The sequence below is a fragment of the Anas platyrhynchos genome, chromosome 3, assembly GCF_047663525.1.
Source record: "Anas platyrhynchos isolate ZD024472 breed Pekin duck chromosome 3, IASCAAS_PekinDuck_T2T, whole genome shotgun sequence".
NCBI classification, from domain to species: Eukaryota; Metazoa; Chordata; class Aves; order Anseriformes; family Anatidae; genus Anas; species Anas platyrhynchos.
This window is the reverse complement of record NC_092589.1, coordinates 44,607,824-44,628,169: the sequence shown is the minus strand read 5'-3', so window position 1 is coordinate 44,628,169 and position 20,346 is coordinate 44,607,824. Positions and strand designations below refer to the sequence as shown.

Here is a 20,346-nt window from a genome sequence, read left to right as displayed (position 1 = left end):
AAAAAGACAGTAAGTAAGCATATGTAGCATTTGTACCAGCAAATGCAGAGAATTCTTTCTGTATCTCTTGTATTTTGTTTAATTACAATAAATTGCAACAGCTGGATTGGTTCAGTTTTGTACTGCAATATGCATACTGCATATTTTAAGAAAATCATGAACAAATAGGCTAGTCTTTGCTTTTTTTTTTTTTTTTTTTATAAAAAACCTACAACATCAGAAAGCAGTTATTTGTGATCGTATTTAGATACCTTGTTTTGAGTGCTAGAGCTCAAGCAAGTGAAATCTGTAATAATCATCTCACAAAGGGGTGATCTCTCTTCTTGAACAGTGACGGGCTGGTGATACTTGCTGCAGCATGGCATCCTGGAGACCATCCGTGTCTTGTCTACTACACTCTGATAACAGTAGAAGATAAAGGCTACCAGATGTCTGATGATGTTGTGGTGGAAGTTACACAGTATAATCCATCTTTTCAGGTATGCAAATGAAGGCTCTAAAACTACTTCTGAGCAAAGAAAGCACAGCGTTTCAGAATGTTCCTGTACATACATCAGCTGTCAGATTTTCTCTAAAGGAAACTCAAATTCTGTCTTAAGGTAGCTCTTGGAATTTGTAATGTTCTGAGGAAAATATGTATTACTGTTTAATAGTAACTTTATGTGAAGTTTATGATATTTAAAGTATAGTATTAAGAAAAGTGTCTCACAAACGGAAGTCTAAATATCAGATTATTACTGACCTGTTTTAATGTTTGTACTGTCTGCGAAAGCTTCTACAGAGTAGTTTCATAGTATACTCTTGCAATCCATTTAGAACAGACTTTGCAGAGACTCTTGCAGCAGGACAAGGAGTCAGGAGTCCTGTACCTTGGTCCTTACTGGACAGCAGCTGGTTTGGTGGGAAGGAAGGGCAAATTGGTTGTCCTTACAGAACCTCAGTTGTGATTTCTCTTCTGGAAGCACAGGCTTTGGCATTAACTTTTCTTTGGTAAACTTCTCACACTCTCCCAACCCCTTCTACTGGGACGTTTGAATTTGAAAATGGAAGGAGAGTGAGTGTGAAAGTGGTAGAGTAATTTATTTGTTTACTTCACCTCTTCATTGAAATCAGCAAGAACTTAATGTGTATGGAAGTTTAAAAAAAGTAACAAGAGTGATCTTAAATTTTAGGGCAAATGAAAAGTGTTTTTTTGGGTGTAGAATTTTCTTTGTCATTTTATTCCTGTCTTATTAAGAAATTAAACTTTATGCAACTCTAGATCAGCCTTTAAAATGTTATATGTTTTTTAAGGTTCTGAATATATGTGTGATTGTTGATATGTAATGCTTTCAGTCAGAAGACGAAGTGATGTGCTGTCTGGTAGTCCCAGATTTCTTTAGCCATGCTGCTTACCTTTATAAAGACGATGAAGTGTTTGCTTGTTCCACCGGAACTGGAAGAATTTCTTTACCACAGGAGAAAATTGTATTTGGCATACAAGGTAATATATGGGGGGAAAAAAGTCAGGTTTCGTTCAATTAAAAATGGAATGTATTTACATTGTTTTATTTCTTAGATTGTAGAATCATTTTTATGTTTCTTTTTCTCTGTAAGTTTTTCAAACTGATTTTTTTTGTAGGTGTACAGAAAAATGCTGAAGTGACCTCTGGCATTGATATTGCTTACTCTAAGAGCATTTTGGATGAAAATGAAGTAAATCTGTGCTTTTGATATATGAAAGCCTGAGTGGATGCTTAGAATTTGACACTTTTTTTATTTCTTCCAGTGTTCACTGTGGATTATTTTGTTTTCTTGAAAATAATTTCGTTTTGAGTCTCAGCTTAATGTTCATCCTAGGTCCTTGTGTTAGGTGCCTCTAAGTATATTGTCCTTGACCTTTCAGAGGTGTTCTCTGGTAAGAAATTGCTCCCTAGGCAGAGTTTGAAACACATGAATCGTAATTGTACTTTTTATTTTTTTAACCTTGCAGTACCTGGAGATTTACATCATAGGTAGCAAACAGTATCCATGATTTCTGTTAAGCCAGGTGCAGTTGTCAGAATTGCTGTTGGTTCTTCACAAAATTTGATCACTCTCTATGGAACTGTGTTTCACCTTGTCCTTACAGTTGCATTTACATGCTTTTTTGTTTTTTCACCATTTTAGGAGATAGCATTTTAGGAGCAGGCTCCTGTACAAGCCTCCCCATTTTCTTTGCCAAAAAAAGTGGACTCGTCACTATCTTGTCCAGAGAAAATGTTTCTGTGCTTCCTGAAGACCTTGAAGATTCTCTGTCCTCTTCTGTTGCTGGACCAAGAAGTGAGGTAATAGTTAAAAACTGAGGATAGAAATATTTTTTTTTCTGTCAGTTTTGTATTTTCACTGTGGAAATCCTAGCTTGTTTAAGGTTTTGGAAGTTTTTTTTAATAGATTTGAACACTTTCAATGAAGGCAGTTTTCAAAACCCAAGCATTTTTACAATACATATCATTTTGTGTAAGGTGGTTCTTCCTCCCACCCCTTGTTCTGAAGTAGCAATTTCAATGAAATAATATAATTTTTCATGTAGGTACATTACTAGATGTCACTAGGCCTTATAGATAACTCAGATGGAACTGCAGAGACTGAGATTTTGTTGTCACTTTTCGATCAGGGTGGTCTCTTCAGTCTTTTGTCTGTTCCTTTATAATAAACACCGCTTTCTTACTGCACCATGGAAAGCTTTGAGTCTAAGAAGTCCCTTACAGTGGCTGAGTATTGTTTCTGCTCTGGTACCCGTTTTCGCTTTAACACAATCCTACTAAAACACGTGAAAGTATTTTTATTGATATTTTCTGTAGTGTGTGTTTGGTAAGCTCTTAATTACATCAAACATGTTTTCTTTAAAATGTGCATAGAATTTGTTGCCAACATGTCCCTGAAGTAAATGGGAAGAACAGAAAATTTGTTAAAATAGAAAATAGAGAATATTTCTGTGGGCTAATAGTTAGAATTTTTATTCCAATTAAATCCCCTTTTTAGATTAATTATTGTGAACTAGTATTTTAGTAGAAGACCTTTGTGGTGATACCTCAGATGGATCTATACTTTTACTTAATTAATCTGTAGTTAGATTTGTATGCACTTTTTTTTCTGGGAGATAGAACTCATGAATACCTTTTGAAATTCCATCAAAACTGTTGGTTTTGAATGTCTAATATACCAGAATATTATATAAATATATGCATGCTTGAGGTCAAACTGCTACTTTAATTGTAACGTATCTCTTTGGCTAATGTTTGGCTTAATAAACACAACTGCTTCCAGGTGGCATTTGTGTTTTGACTCTATACAGTTAGGTAGAAAAAGAGTTTTAATTTCATAATGAAGTCTGATATTTTTCTTCCAGCTGAAGTTTTTATTTTGCATTTTCAGAGTCCTGCGTTTGATGTAACCAATAGGCTTGAAATCGTAGCCCAAGAAGATAAGACTAAATTACTGAAAGCTGCTTTTCTCCAGTACTGCAGGTAGAAATTGCACTTGATGTTTGAGCCTTTGTTTGCTGTTCTTGAAGGCACACTGGTGCTTGAGTAAGAGTTTGTCTGAGTAAAGATAGTATTGTGAGTATTGTGCTACTTAATTGAAAGTTATTTTAATGGCACATGCACTTCTTTCTGAGGAAAGCATAGATATAAAAGTGGAAAAAATGTATGTTTTTGGGGAGTGGAAATGCAAGGAAAAGCACTGCTTTTCAAATTATCCTTATTAAAGCAACCTTATTGCTGGGATGCATGGAATGCCTCTAAAAAGTTTTCTGTTTGGTTAGATGACTGATGTAAGAAGTGGAGGTAGAGAGATGAAAAGATACACAGAGCTGCAGAGTTGGATTAGAGTTGGATTAGTTACATTTAAAAGGGATTCTTTTCAATATATATTCATCACTAGCAGACAAACAATATATTCAGACTAATCTCCTTAAAGAGTCTTAAGATTTGAAACAAAACAATTTAAAAAAACAATTTAAAATAACATTAAGTAAGGTGGTTTTTGTTTTCTTTTTGCATAGAGCTACATGTTAGATAGGAGATTATGAAGGAGATTTAGTGCACAGAATAAAGAATGCCAGGACAAGATGTAAACTTGCACAGGACTAAGAAAGAAAGTCTATGTGTATTCATTTGGTGCTCTGTGTAAACACAACAGCTGCTGAAGAAGGCTGCAGTCCTGAAAGAGTATCAGAAAATGCTACAGATTGAGTAGCTCTTGTTCCTATAATCCTATCGGTTGTTTTTATTTCACGTACATTGTTTCTTTTATTTCAGGAAAGATATAGTCAATGCACAAAGCATGGTAGTGGAACTCTTTCCAAGCAGTGCAGATTTGGATTCTGATGCTGAACTGGATAGGGCAGTGACTCAGATCAGTGTGGACTTAATGGATGATTTCCCTGCCTCTGATCCACGGTGGGCTGAATCTGTACCTGAAGGTAAGCATAACAGTTGGTTTGTGAAAAACTGCTCTTAGTACTCTAGATAAAATCAGATTTTAAATTTGAAAAGAAGGCATAGCAGTTTCATATCCTTCTCCATCACTAGGTATATTTCCAGAAAGGCATCTTACGAGACTGCCAGCTATACTTTCAGTCTACTGTGGTTAGTTTGACTTCATAGAACAACAGAAACAGCAAAGGAAACGTGCATTTCTGAGGATGGTACCTTCTGCAGGGTGCAAGTGGTGCCACTTTAGTGTTTCCAGGATTATTTGGATAGATCTAAATTAATTCCTGCAGATAGGTATGTTAAGAGAAGGGTTTTATTTGCTCATGATTAACACGTTTGTCAGCATGGCTGCACAACCTCAGAAAGGTTTAGATCCTGGGTAGAGTGAGCTCATGTCTTGTGTTGGTATTAATGTCTGCCACAAGAGAAATTTATTTTGGAAACTTCTGCTGTACATAAAAGATTAAAGTAGACACCTTTTCAGAAAGAAACATCTTTGTTCATGCTTCCCTGTTCCTTAGAACAGCATGTACTTGAAGCTGTCCCCAAGACCTCTAGGCAGCAGTTCCTGGTTTCTGAGCAGAGACTTAGATTGGAAGTGGAAATACTAACATTTGAAATCTGCGTATGCAGATGGATGATGCTTCCTGCTGTTGCTGCTTCCTGGCAGCTAGTTAGAAATTGTCAGGCATCAAGTCTTTAGTATTTTCTGAATCTTAATTTCATCTTTAACTTGGCAATTTATCTGCATTTATTCCTGGCTAGAGGAAGACGGGAAAGTTCACTGCTTCTTGAAAACAGTTTTGCTAATTTTGCTCATAGTGATAGTTCTTCTGAGTTTTCTATCTTAGTAGTCTTTGGCTTAAAGCATATGTGGAATATAAGAAAATTTTAAAATGAGAAAATAATTTCACTTCTGGAAAGCTCCACTGAGGTGAGCTACCTGTGGGGATGCTCATGGAAAAGCTTCCATCGCCCTTACTGACTCCTTAGAAGACCTAATTTTTGGACAGAAGAATATTTCTGTAAAACACTTCTCAGAAGCAATCTCATTTGAGGAGGAAGAAAAGTAGCATGGTGTTGGGTAGCTACTTATGTTGTACAGTGGAATTGTTTGGGCAATTAGGCATTAGGCCTGAGTACCTCTTGCTGCACGCTTTCTTTTGTAGTAGCTGTGGTCTAGGGCATAATAAATTTAGCAATAGCGAGCCCACCATGATGATAAAAATCTTAATTATACTAAAACTTGAGTAAGCTGCTGTTTTAGCAGCGTAATGAATTAATGAGCACTTCAGAATAGTCGTGCTGATCTAAAGATATTTGACTTCTGAAGGCTTTACTTGAAATATGGCAGAGCTCAACAGCCACATTAAAGAGCATGGTAAGCAATATGTAAATGTTTGTTCATATATTTAAAGAAAAATACCAGTGTGGTAGCAATATAGAAATTTACAGAAATATGTTTATCTCAGAGGCAAAGATAGTGGTCAAACAAATGAAGATATAAAATATTCTATGATTTATTTTTTTTCCTTTCTAGAAGCAGCTGGGTTCAGCAACACATCCCTCATTCTTCTTCATCAGTTAGAGGATAAGACAAAAGCTCATTCCTTCTTCATTGAGTTTCTTCATCAGGTAAAATTTTTACTGTTCTTGTATCAGCACACACAAGAATTCTTAAGAAAAAAATAATTCTTTCTAGTTCATTGTTGAAAGTGTATGTCATGTTTTTTTTTTGTTCTGTTTTATTTTTAAAAGGTTGGCGTATTTGAACGACTGGGCAGTTTTCCAGTCCGAGGGATGCCAATGGCAACTCGATTGTTGCTCTGTGAGCACGCAGAAAAACTAGCAGCTGCCATTATTCTCAAGAATCATCACTCCAGGCTGCCTGATTTAGTGAATGCTGCTATTCTGATTGCCTTAAACAAAAGGGAGTGCGACATTCCTCCAAGTCTTACTCCTGCAGATGTTTTCTTTCGAGAGGTAAGAACAACAGACTGAGCAGAACAAACCCTTTTATTTCTGAATTACTGTGTAGTATAACATGTAGTAGAAGGTGGAGTACTTTGACATATACTTTGATTTTTTATTTTCAATTTTTCTTTCTGTTTTAAGGTGTCCCAGATAGATTCCATCTTTGAATGCTTACTAGAAGAGGAGGAGCAAATCTTGAAAGATACGCATATTGAATCAGTTGAGTGGGCCCAGATAGTTGTCAATGTGAACAACATTATTAAGGTACTGAACTGCATTAACTAAAATGGTTTTGGGAAGGGAGGGTCAAATGTTAAAGAATTCGTTTGAGCTACTGACATGAGAAAAGTGAATACAAATTTTGCATGCCTGAATATATTAGGAAAAAAGAGATGGTCCTCTGTGGAATTAGGGGCCTTTTCCTCCTGAACCACTGAAGAAGAGAGTTTGAGAAGCTGTGAAAGCATGTGTACGTAGCAAAGAGTGAAGAACTTGTGCTTCAGAACAGAAGTTTCTTACTCAGACAGCGTGTACCTTTTTGTATAACTGAGAAAGAAGGGGCTATTAAAATAATGCTTCAGGATTATAAAAGACAGCATATTTTATAGCCATGTATATGCAGATGAACTAAAATATTTATTTCCTTACCTTTAAACAGGATATGCTGCAAGCTGCCTGCCAGTATCGTCAATCTAGAGCCTCTTTATATAAAACAGGAGAGCTTCCAGAGAGAGAACCTGAATATATTCCATGGACAGGTGAGAAATTTCAATTACTTATTTAGTAAATATGAAAAATATTTTTTGTTTAGTAGAGGTGTGTTCTGGAAAACGTGAATTCCAGTCTGAATATTAACTTATTCTTAAATTTTGTCAGTAAGAATGGGAGAAACTGGAGGTTTGATCAATGAAACTGAGTGACTAAATGGATACGTTTAACATTAGAAGGAAGATGGGAGTATGTGACCTGCAGGGTTATTCTAGTATTGTTCTGATTTTGACCTTAAGATACTTATTAGCTTTTATTTTTCTTTTTAATTGTACCTAGCAATTTTTTTATACTTCAGGATGGATTCCTTTGGTGGTGAGATAGTTGTTTTAATATTTACTGTGTTTTCTTTCCAAGCGTCTAGCAGCCTACGTGCAGCAATAACACGCCAGCATGGGATCATTCTGAAGATGGTGTATCCTCAGGTGGACAGTAACTTACGTAGCATTGTGGCCGAACAGTTGGTGGCACTGCTGGATTGCTTTCTAGATGGCTATGTTTCTCAGCTGAAATCTGTGGACCGACCTGCTGATCAAGAGAGATACAGCAATTTGGAAATGGAGTATGTGCAGAAAAGATCAGAACTCTTGTCTCCTTTCCGTAAGTAATGTTTGTTTTCCTTTAATGCAAGGATTAAATGTTCCATTTCATGAGGAAACGATGCAAACCTGATAGAGTAAATGGTATTTGTGTATGAATTCAATTTGTTTCACATTTGCCTTCAGAGTATTAATGACTAGTTTTTCTGATTTAATGGGATATTTGCAAAACAGATGGCAGAATTCCATACAAGATTGCATCCATGCCCATACCTCTAATAAAGCATCCCTGTTTTAATTTTTTAGTTCTGCTGACTTGTTACATTTTTCTGGCAGGATTTATGTTCTGTGCTAGATGACTGAAAATGTAATAGACTTTTGAATGTTTATATTGTTGATAGTTGGAAACAAAAATTATAAACATCTGAAACCTTTTTTAGTGTTTATCAGAAAAAGTGTTAATTTTAGAAACCTGATTATGTAGCTAGGCTTGTTTAACATGTCAGATGTGGTCAAGTCTTTAATGAGTAACTGACAGCAAAGCCCCTCTTGTTGAGTGGAAATAACTCGAAGAAAATGTACTTTAGTAAACTTAGACTTTATTTTTTTAACTAATAATGAATAATACGCTATAAATAAGATTAAATATGTTAACAGTCAGTGATTATTAGACTAAACTTCAAGAAAAATCTCTTAACTGTCTCAGTTTTACTGACATTCATGGGCTATGTTAGTTTGTAAATACATAAGTTAACAGAACACTTAGTTTTGTTTGAGAGGAAATATGAACTTTTGATTGAACATAAGATTAAAATGTATTTAATAGAACCAAAAAGTAAGTTCAAGCAATATATTTTGAATACAGGTCCCATAGTCTTTAGTTGTTCTATCTGTTATCAAAAGCTTTTGCCAGCTCCTTTTTTGCTTTGTGTAATTAAATGGTTATTAATCAAGATACTAAGTCACTTGTTGACGTCCAGCCCTAAAAAAGATTTTGTATTTTAAACTTCTCTTCTCCCCCCTTGTACTGTGGGACAGAGGTGGTAGGTGTGTAAACTTGCATGTGTGCAGGGGATGTATGAAATATTTCCTTAATGTGAACACCTGAAATTTGTTTTCATTTTACTCAGACACCCTGTAACAGCTGAAGATGAGCATGTGTGATATAAGTTCTTTTTCTTCTTGGTTACGTAGTTTCCCTGGGACAGTATCAGATGGTGGCTGCTTTAGCAGAGAAGTACTGTGACTTTGACATCCTGGTGCAAATGTGTGAGCAGACAGACAACCAGGCCAGATTACAACGTTACATGAGTCAGTTTGCAGATCAGGTACCCTTTTTTTTTTTTTTTTTTTTTTCCCATGTTTCCTTTAGATAGTGTTTGATGATAATTTTGTGCCTTCTGTTTTGAAAAAAAAAAAAATAATTTTATGTGTATTTACGTGTACATACAGAATGAAATGTGGAAAATTGGGACTGAAATTCATCTTGCTGAACTTAATGGAGTATTTGGACCTGAGCTTAAAAAAAAAAAGTCAACAGAAATATGGATGTTAGCTGTATAGACAAGAGGGTTTTTGGGACCTTTGTGTGTCACTTACATTGTGTCACTCTTGACATCTTTCAACATTTTGTAACTTGTTTGCTGAAGTATTATAGTCAAAAATGTTGTTTTATTAAACTAATGTAATACAAATTTAAGGATAACTTCCAAAAGAGGAGAGGAGATTGTTAAATGTATAAATAGAGTTGAGAAGAGTAGGAAGCAGAAGTGTCGCTGTGTTCATTTTTGTTGTCATGTCCGTTGCTTCTTGGGCAATTTTTCCAATATCTGTCAAAATTCAGTGTAAACATTTTTACATGTACTAAAAATTTGGAAAATGGAAGGAAAAAGGAAAAAAGACTACTTGAGGTCAGGGGGGTTGGGGAAAAAGGTTTCCAAATTTGAGAATTAGTGACATCAATTTTTGTTTAGCTTTCCATAACAGTTATGGAATGAAGAATGCTCAGTATTAGGTTTCCTAATGAAGAGAGTACAAAAAGGGTGTTTAATAAGAACCATGTAAAGTATCAGTAGTGGACAGAAATGAAAGCAAGCATTTTTAGTTGCAAGAATCAAATACACAAACTGCTGAAGAATTCTCCATTTGTTCTCATTAGTTGTCTCAAAAAATCCATAGCACCACCAGTATTTGTTTTGTTTTTTTATTACTTAAAAAAAAACAACTTTCTGAAAAGTTAACATGACAAACGTAGAGCAGAATAGATCAATGGATAAAGTCTTCAGACTATTTTTTTTAATTGTTAATGCCGTTAAAGCTTAGCATTATTCTGAGATTACTGTGAGAAGTCAAAATTAAATCATAAACATAAATCCTGATGAGTTATCTCACACTGAAGTTCTTGAGGATAAAATAGTTTTGAGGGATGTTTTTGGTTACAGAACAAGATTTATTTTTTCTAACAATGGCTAGGAGAAGTAAGGTTGCAGGTTCAGCTGGAGATAGGAGGGAATGTTTCAAAACAGTGATAGAAAAATAAGCTTTCAAGTATGAAACGAAGTAGTTAGCACAGAGTTCTGAGTGGTGGAAAGGAACAGGTGAAGACATTAGTTTGAATTTGTGAGTGAGGTGATACCTGTTTTCAATCTTGAGGGTTACCAAAGAATTTGCTTGGCATTTCCTTTATTTCCGTTTAAGGACAAACTTGGATGCATGTATCAGCATCCATAGCAGATGAATTCTTTAAAGATTGTGTTTCTAACAGGACTTAACTCCTTTTTCATCAACAGTATTTTTTTTCAGTCTTTTTTTTTTTTTCAAGCAAGTTATCCCTTGTTGTAACCTATTGCTTCACAGAATGTATTTTGCCTTTAAAGACAAACAAAATATTTAAAGGTAAATGTTATTATCTGTTTGTTTTCCTATTCAGAATTTTTCAGATTTCCTGTTTCGCTGGTACTTAGAAAAAGGGAAGCGAGGGAAGCTGTTATCCCAGCCTATTGCTCAGCATGGACAGCTGGCCAGTTTCTTGCAAGCGCATGAGCATCTGAGCTGGTTACATGAAATCAATAGTCAGGATTTGCAAAAGGTAGGCTTTCTTAATACAACCAAACAGAAACATCATATGGTAAAACTTTCAACCACTGTGTCAGGTATATGTTCGAGTATGCAGGTTACCTAATTCTTGAACAAAGGAATGATGCTTAACTAGGTGAGCAAGGGGAGAAATGTCACAGATTATTAATGGAGTACCAAAAGCCCCCCTCCAGGCACCATCTGGTGCATCATATAAGCCACTGCATCATGTGATGGAAATTAGGGCTGCTTTTCAACCATGCAGTAAAAAGTAACAAAAAATACATTCATGTATATTCATAATTTGAAAGCAGTTTATTTTTAGAGGAGTATGTGGATAGATTAATGTTGTTTTGGTTTTCAACTTGGTTCTTTCGCAGCCTTGTAGGCTGCACCATTCATCTCCTACTTCCTGTTGGTCAGTCTTCCTTCTTCCTTCTGCTAGATGTATGAATACTTTTCACTTTAGCAAATAAACAATCTAAAGAAAATGGCCAATTATTTTTCCAATTCATATGCACATTCATTAAATATGCAAAGGATAGTAACATCCTATTATAAATTATAGGTTGAGAATCATATACCCCTTTAAAATAAATAAATAGGAAAACACAAAATATAAGAGTTTGATCAGGAAGGAATCTATATATATTACAAGTAAGTGAAGTGTTTGGGAATCTATTACTTACTCAATTGGTATAGACTGAGTTTTTTTATAGCAAAGCACTACGAAGGAGGAGGCCAGGATTCTAGAAGTAATTCAGTCTGGATTGCTCATTTTGGAGTAGGTGCTCAGAATATTTTTGTTCCTTTGTCAGATGTACAAGTAAATTCTTGCACATCTGTTGTGTTACTACAGTGGTTGAAAAATAGTTAGATGTATGCCAAATTTCTGAATTAACAAATAAATAATCTGCATGCAAAGTTGTTCTGTCAAGGCATATTTGCCTGGATTTTATGGTGAAGTCTTTAATAAAATCCCAGAGGAACAATATGTGAAGTTGCAGTTTATCTTTAATCATAATCATGTTTTGAGAGGTGTTACAGAAAGAGAGACCTGTATGTCTTCCTAAATAGTGTAATGCAACATTTTAATTTGCAGGTTGCATGACTTCTAAGAAATAACATGTTATAGTACTACAAATCATAAATAGCCGAGACTGCAGTTCAAGTTAGATCCTTCTTGCCTGTTAGCCTTCTGATGTTAACTTCTACAGCTGATCTCTCACATGTTTATTAATTTCAGGCTCACAGAACATTGCAGACTTTAGCAAACACAGAGACCAGGTATTTTGCAAAGAAGAAAACGCTTCTTGGCTTGAGCAAATTAGCTGCACTGGCATCTGACTTCTCAGAAGAAATACTGCAAGAAAAGATAGAAGGTAAGAAATAAAAACAGAATAATGTGAAGAATAGATTAATGAAGTTACTGAATTAAAGCCACATTTTTGTTCATAGCTCATTTTCTGAGCATGAGGGCTCTGGCTTAATGTGGTAAGGTTACATTGGGCTGATGACTTTGCTCATTGTGGGAATGGTGAGGAAAACAGCATAAGGCACTAACCTCAGTATTCACCTTCCCCTGTGAGTTAGGACTGTGACATTGGGAAACTTTGACCTTTTCACTTTTCCTGATAATATGCTATTACCATAAATAGCAGGCTGCAAAGTGTTTTTTTTGTTTGTTTTTTTGTTTTTGGAAAAGTCATTAGAGAGTTCTGAAGCAGATGAAGCTTCTAAACCATTCACAGCATTTTTTTATGAAGCTGCATTTTATATTTCATATGCAAGGTAAAAATACATCAACTTCTTAAAGCCTAATTATTGAGGAGTTATCAATTTTGAATTCCACTCAGGTCCTGAGACCCTTAGGCTCTAAGGAAATGGTGTGTATATGTTCTATTGTAATAGTGTTACCTGCAAATACGTAAATTTGTGATCAAGAAGTGCTTCCTCAGTACTTTCTAGAATGGCTAGCGGCAGCGTTTTATTATGATCTAACTGAAAATATATTAATGGAAAAATTGGGAATTCCTGTCCTGCTTCATTACCAAATACAGCAGTTCCACTGCTCTGCCCTCACTGTCATGCTTGACAATACCCCTTTCCTGCTGTGAGTTTGTGAAAAAGCAAATATTCTACACTAATAGTTAAACTAATACTGGCCACCAGGGGGAAGCTTTAAAGTATTACTGAAGATTGTATCTCAAGCTTGCTTCTATGAAACTGCGTGTTTATCTACGGCTGTTAGGTACAATTCTTGAATGAGGTCTTGTAGAAAAAGGCCTAGAATAATTGATAGCTAAGTAGGTGTCACAAATTTATTTTTAGATTGTAATAATAATTTATTGCTTGGCTTTTAAATTATAAAACGTTGCATCTAATTTCTGTATGAATTCAACTTCAAAATGTTGATGTGAACAGTCTCATCTTTAAATAGGAAAACCTTAGAAAAATGGGGAAAGCAAAGCTTTATTTCAAGACTGACTATCAAAATTTGGTGTGGGCTTTATTCTGGTACACACTTCTGTATGACAGAAGGCATAGCTTTTTAAATTTATGCTCTTTGTGTATACACTTTGTATTTATAAAGAAGGAGTAATTCTGTTTGCCACATTCTGCTCATCCACTTGAACAGCTAAAATACTCCTTCAGAATTATTTTTCCATTTTTATCACGCAGTGGACCTGGGAGTGGAATTCATGTACTGTAGGTGAAGTTACTCTGTGTTGATTCTGTTTCAGCCTAATAGGTTTCAGGCTGTACTGGCAAATAAATCAATTCAGAAAGGAATAATTCATGGGATGCAGCAACTCCATTGCACAGATATTCAGCCAGAATGTGACTCATATAAATCATAGCCAGCTTGCTTTCCTGCCTAGTGCCATAGCATCCCTCCAAGCCTATGTATCTGTTTTTTTGGTTTTGAGGGAAAAAAAAAAAAAGCTATCAGTCAGCTTTGCACTGGGAACCTGACTGGAAAGTAACAACTAGTTTGCTGGGATGACAGTAGTGCAGTAGAAGTATTTCTGTGCATAAGTAACATGTAAGTGTCCAAATTCATAAGAAATATTTGTAGACCTGAAAAATATTGTGACTTGGCAGTTGTTGCTGTGCCATAGGATTTATTATCACATTTTAATAACATGAAACATTTATTTCCTTAAATGACTACAAGAAATATCGGAACAGGAACGCTTTCTGTTACATCAGGAGACACTCCCTGAGCAGTTACTGCTAGAGAAACAGTTGAATCTCAATGATATGCCAGTGCTGTCTGCATCTCAGCTCATTGATGTAAGTATCTCCTGTTTTCTCCATTACATAAAGTTTCAGTATATTTTCTACTCTGGTGTTATAAAATAAATGAGATCATGGCTGTTTTTATGTCTTATTTGACTTGCTAACTGCCTAAAGATCTGACGTATGAAATTGTTTATATTTTCCTTTGTTTGTTTTGTTTACCTACAGCAAATTTCAAAATATTTTTTAGTGCAAAATTTCCTTGTTGCACATGTGGTTTTGAGTGCTGCTAGGAGAAGCTGCAGATCAAATCAGTGCCAGAAGCTGTCTTTCTGGTCTAAACCAGTTTTTGGAAATGAGATAATTTTTACCTTCTGTCACATCCTCAGCAGGGCAAAACTTGAAAGGCAGAGGGAACAAAGAATTCCAACTTAATGAAGAAAGATGCTACAGTCTACAAAAAGAAAGGGCTGGAAGCAAGAAGGGGCTTTTGGTCACCTGTTGCAAAGAGCACTCACAGTCTTTCTGTCTTTAAAAACAAAGAACAACAGCAACAAAAAAACAACTTGTTCCAATTCTGCTGTCAATAGAGCTGACTGCTCCTCCACCCTCCTTTCTGGTGGGAGCTGGGAGCCAGTAGCCTTATTTTATCATCCAGTGATGCATACAAAAATATTTGTTGAATAGCAACAATACGGTGTAAAACCAACCACGCCTTGTCTGTTAATTTAGCAACTCATTAATTTTCTGTAATCTTGTGGAAAATTAGGAGCTGGTATTGCACCTGTTAGAATCTTCCCTGTTTTCTTAGAACAATGTGAAGAGTCAATAGATTCTGAAGTCGTTACCTCTGTCTTTCAGTGAAGCTTCTCTGTGGTATTACAGAAGAGTAAGAAGTGTCATGTTTTGACAAGTGCTGGCACCGTGCCAGCGTTCCTTCCGAATTGTCTCTGTCAAACCCATGTTCTTACTTGCTACTTGCAATGCTAGAGTGAAACTTGGAAAGTGTAAGCAAACAGTGCATTAATATTAGTTTTGCTTTCAAGTACTAATTTAAAACGTTGTTTATGGGGAGGGAGGTAAATGAAATGTGAACAGCAAACATACCTGTTTGTAAAAGGTGAAAGGCAGTACGTGCTTATGTACTGCTTTCAGCTTTAATTGCCAAAGTGTTTCTGAGAGCTCATTTTATTTGTGGAGCTGAGCTCTAGCTCCAGTAGTCCAGGAATGTTACAGCCTTAAATGGCACTTAAATTTGAAACCTAGCAGCCTTATATCCAATGTCATTTGTCCACAGACCATTGTCATGTACGTGGAATGCTGCTCTAAAACCTTAAGTATATTCCTTACTATAAAAATACTTGCAATTGAATCAAGGCATATTTTCATGAGAAGGTCATGTAAGTGGAAAATACATGGTGGTCTTCCCACAATGAGTAGTTCATGATATCAGTTACATTAGTGTGTAGGCTAAAAATAATTCTCTACGTTAATCTTTCATGTCGTAGATGTACATATGTGATGAGAACAGAAGGGCCAACGAGTATGACTTCAAGAAAGCGCTTGATCTACTGGAATACATTGATGAGGTAGGAAAAGGTTTTGAAGAGTTTCTAATCCAGAGACCTTTTTTTTGATCATTTAAGCGAGGATGTTGCATCTGTAGTTAGTTAAGAACATATTGGCTTAGTGTACGGTAGTTAAAAATAGTCCCTAATGTGTTTTTTGGTTTGTTTTTAAGTCACTGGAGACTTAATGCCAAGTGTGGTTTAGATCATTGAAGAAAAATGACACTCCTCTTCTTCAGTTCCCATTTATAGTCTAGTTTCTTTTTTAGAGCCTTGCTTCCCTACAGGCTTCCTGCAAACAGGACAAAAATTATCTGTTTTCAGTTGTTCAGTTCATGCATCATCCCTAGTGGCAGCTTCTCTGATTGTTTGAGATAACACAGAATAAAGGACACCAACTTTTTAACACATAAATAGCACTGAACCACAGATTTGTTATCCTAAGCTCGAAGTGCTTGCTGCATCTCACTGTATGATCTGGTAACTTGCCAGGAGAAACTTTCCAGTAAGCATGAATAAATCAACTTCTGAGAAACATCAAACCAGAATTAAAAGCAACCTTCACTAAAAAGCAGCAGCTGTATTATTTCAGCAAACTATTTCAGATTTCTCTTATTGATCAGTTGGGCTGTATTCCTTGGTAATTGAAAATGAGAGCTTTTTTCTGATTATCCCGGCTCGTGTTTGTCTGGGTAGAAGGAATCCAAGTTGAAAAAAAATAACTAATTTTATTAGTGCTTTATAAAACCATTGTTCCATTTCAGTAATGGAACTTCAGTAATTTTGGTTTGATGAATATAAACATCTCTAACTTTGATTTTTTTTAGCTGCTTTTAATTTAATTTTTTAATCGAATTTTCTTTTGAATAACATTTATTTACTATTTATTAACTAGTATTTATTTATATATGAATCTGTTCATTTTTCTTGTGTTCACTACTATACTGTATTTTGTACCATGGAGTATTAGTGCTTTGTCATTTACATTGAGTTGCTTTAAAGAGAAAGTAGATTAAGAAGAATATTCAGTATAATTTTTTGACTTTTCCCTTCAATTTTACAAAGTAGAATTCAAATTTTGCATTAAATAATTAAAACATAATTTTTTTGCAGTAAAATATATCTGAGTAAACTCATTTTGGTTCAGTCTTTAATTTTAACTCAAACTAATTTTCCTCTTAAATTTTGACTCCCCATTTCACCAACATCAAGACAACTATATTGGCTTTTTTATGTCTTTGAAGAAGGAAAAAGGAACATGAGATCTCAAAATTATTTTTTTGCTCTGATATTTAAGTCTCATAACTTAGGCAGAACCATTCAGCAAATGATGGCTTAGCCTAGTTTTTGCAGAGATGAGTTCAGCTAAACGTAGGCTTTGATTTGGTTATCCATAATGGATACAAGTGCAATTTACAGCACTTTAGAAAGCATATGTGTTCACCAGTTTTCCTAGCTTTTCTCCAGCAAAAGTTTAAAGACAAGGCCCATCCTCTTGCTTCCAGACTCATAAAGCTAAAATCTCTTGCCTTTAAGAGGGGAATTTAAAATACCTGTGATGCTTTAGGACATTGGGAGGTGAAAAAAAAATGCATGGTCTCTTCTGTCATTAAATCTTAAAAGGGTCTCTGAGACCAATTATCTCAAAGTTTCTCTGCAAAGAATGGACTGACCTTTCCAAGACAAGTGTATATTTTTTGAAGACATTTATTAATGTAGTCATAAAATACATATCCTAATGGTGTGTGCTAATGCACGTCAATTAGCTTGGCCACACCAAGAAAAGAGCCTTGAGTTCAGTCACCATTTAAGAAATGTTAAAATAAAACTTGCCTAGAATAAACTTTTACATACAGGTAGTTGATTGTGCTTTGGAATATACCCTTTTTTCAAATAGTTGGTAGTTGGTCTAAAGCAATTGTGTGGGGATGTAGAAAGCCAGAGCCATGTCTTCAAATGGAAACGAACTGTCTTGAGTGGTTCAACAGTATCAGCAGCTCATCTGTTAAAACAGGAGGTGTTTTTAAAAAAAAAAAAAAAGTGCAGTACTTGAAGAATCTGATTGATTGGTGTAATCTGTATGACACAGTGATTACTTTTTAAACAAATCTTAAAATTACCTCTTTTTTTCCTTACATGATGTCAAGGAAGAGGAAGTGGATGTAAATGATCTGAAACTTAAAATTCTCTGCATGGCTCTCCGAAGAGATGGGTGAGTGCAATGTGAATAAAAATTACCAGGAGCATTTGTGATGGTTTTTCCAGAATTACACATTGGTGTACTATTCTTCAGCTCATTGAAAAGATTGAATTTCATAGTGTGAGTTTTATACAGTATAACATAACTGGTTATAAAGTGTGTGGAAACCTCCATTAAAAAAAAAAAAATGTAATACTTTGCGTAGCTCACTGGCAACCTCCTATGCATTTTCAACACTCAAGAAGCAGAGATGTAGCCATACAGCTTTCATTCTTGAACCCTGTGCAAAAGTAAAAGCAGCGATCAATGCTGAAACTTTTTGTCCCCTTTGAAGCATCTCAAGATCAAGCTTTTTAAGAGCAACACGTGCAGATATTACTTCTACAAATTTCTATTTCACTTATTTTTGACCGCTGAACCACTTTGTCAATTTCATGACTTTTTTATATTAAGCTGCATTCTTAACCCTAAGAGACCAAAGCCCCAGATACTGCTTAAAAGCCATTCTTCTGGGTCTCCAGCACTGAATACAGGCTGTGTCCAACTGGTCAGAAAAATCTTCTCATCAAGCAATGCAACTGTTCTTTCCTAGGGTAAATAATTCAAATGGTATTCCCTCCCCTTCTTTACTAATTTCCAGAAACTATTCAGCTTTACTAACTCCCATCCATGTTCTTAGGAAGAAAAGATGAGGGGACAACACATTCCAAATGCACTGAGCTATTTGTGATGGGCGTGGAAATAAGCACCATTTACATTCACACGTATACATAGGATAGATTCCAAAGGACAGTTGTCTGTAGAAAATAAACTCATAGCTGCATGACTAAGTTATTGTCACACCACACAAACATATGCAGAAATAGGTTTATGCTATTCTGTTTTCTTCCTTTCCTGTAAATTCTTTCCTGTTAATTTCAAGACAGAGGTATCTAGAATCCCTGCATGGCACCAAGCCAGTAATTGGTTTGTGTCCTGTCTACCCTGAACCAAGAACAGATTTGGATGCAATATTCAAACCATTCAAATTATGTACAGTGCTGACAACATGTTGCCTGCTCCTCTAGCTAAACAGGTACAATTTGAGATCACTTTGTACTAGTTAGTGTTTGGAAAGCTTGATCTCCCAGTTGAGTTTCCTGCCCAGCAAGGCTCACAAAGTCTTACAAAGAGGTCAGTCACTGTTTCAAAAGAGGCACTGTTAATTTTCATTAGTGTCTGAAATGAAGTATTTGATGTATTACAGAACCTTCCTTTAAGGGCAGCATCTGTTTTCTACCATAACAACCAAAAATGGTGATAAGTTTCTTGGGTGGAATGGAGGGCCTTGGTTGAACGTGTTCCTGCTGTTCTGGTAGGGCTCTCATTATCCCTCCTCCTCAGTGCCTAGGAGAAGGAAACCGTCATCACCCTTTTCCCCTTCGCTGCCTCCTTCCCTCAGACTCTTCCCAGTAGAGTTAATGATGAAGATGTAGAAATATTGGAGTGAAAGTGACAGCCAGGGTAAAACTGTGGTGTCAGTGAAGTACGGAGGATTTGGCAGTGAGAGTCTGGGAGACAGGTCCACATCCGAGCCATGTTCTCTTAGCCAAAGGAAAATCCATGTTAGTTTAGGAACTGACATGACTGTTCTCATGTGGTGGTTTAACACAGGGAACAAGGAGTTTTAACAACTGAAAGGGCAGAACCACAGAAAAGGAAGTGAAGTCAATGTTGACTTAAAGCTGGTACATGTAGAGCTCTGTAAAAATGAACGTGTTCCTTGAAATAATGTTTCTCTTAGAAAAACGTTTGGAGCTTTCTTATCACAGATGAGACTTGCATTTGTAAGTTTTTCGCATTTAATCACAAATGAAACTCGTATTCTTGTTTGCCTGCTGTTACAGGACTGCATGGATTTCCTGTATATTTTTTCTTATTTGCATTTGATTTTTACCTATGCAATTCTCTTAACAAATTATTCTTTGACTTGCAGATGGTCCAGCTCAGAAGGTAGAGATGATCCAATTGAAGCATCTAAAGATAGTATATTTGTGAAAATATTACAAAAACTATTGAAAGAAGGTAAAGAGTACTTCAGTGTGAACTTGAAAAGATTAACTTCTTGAAATTTAGTGTTTCAAAAACTACTTAAAATGAACGCTATATGAAAAGTAGCATAAGTGGATTCTTAGAGTAATACAAACCTCCATATGCATTCCACTAGATAACTAATTCCCGTATTATTATAATTCTGTCTGTGAAATGCTGAGGACATGAAAGAGATGAGCTAATTTCTTGGTTACAATTTCAGTGCCCTCAAATTATTGGCTTAGTAGGGCAGCTGTCAGATTTTGCATGGTTTTTTATTGCATAGTAAAGCTTATCTTCTGCAGTCAAATGCGTATCTTCTGTAAGATAAAGGATTAATATTTAATCATCTGTCACTTGGAAGAGTGTGAACTATTTTAGCTTAAATGTTTTTCATGTATTTCTTCCAAAAAGCAAAATCAAGATGCGTGCCACCATGATGGCCATTA

The 20,346-nt window shown here is 35.6% G+C and overlaps 1 protein-coding gene across 3 annotated transcripts in view; it reads left to right on the top strand.

The window, feature by feature from the left end:
* Window positions 1-20,346, top strand: part of NUP133 (nucleoporin 133) — a 32,729-nt gene that overhangs the window by 11,551 nt on the left and 832 nt on the right. For all 3 annotated transcript variants that reach the window (XM_072035795.1, XM_027454171.3, XM_072035794.1), the window contains exons 9-25: window positions 332-479; window positions 1,336-1,483; window positions 2,149-2,306; window positions 3,397-3,488; window positions 4,284-4,447; window positions 6,001-6,095; window positions 6,219-6,443; window positions 6,576-6,698; window positions 7,093-7,192; window positions 7,560-7,802; window positions 8,936-9,069; window positions 10,671-10,829; window positions 12,063-12,198; window positions 13,995-14,113; window positions 15,568-15,648; window positions 17,775-17,839; window positions 19,803-19,891. In XM_072035795.1, the coding sequence (XP_071891896.1) occupies window positions 332-479; window positions 1,336-1,483; window positions 2,149-2,306; window positions 3,397-3,488; window positions 4,284-4,447; window positions 6,001-6,095; window positions 6,219-6,443; window positions 6,576-6,698; window positions 7,093-7,192; window positions 7,560-7,802; window positions 8,936-9,069; window positions 10,671-10,829; window positions 12,063-12,198; window positions 13,995-14,113; window positions 15,568-15,648; window positions 17,775-17,839; window positions 19,803-19,891 (2,279 nt within the window). The remainder of the gene's footprint in view (window positions 1-331; window positions 480-1,335; window positions 1,484-2,148; window positions 2,307-3,396; window positions 3,489-4,283; window positions 4,448-6,000; window positions 6,096-6,218; window positions 6,444-6,575; window positions 6,699-7,092; window positions 7,193-7,559; window positions 7,803-8,935; window positions 9,070-10,670; window positions 10,830-12,062; window positions 12,199-13,994; window positions 14,114-15,567; window positions 15,649-17,774; window positions 17,840-19,802; window positions 19,892-20,346) is intronic.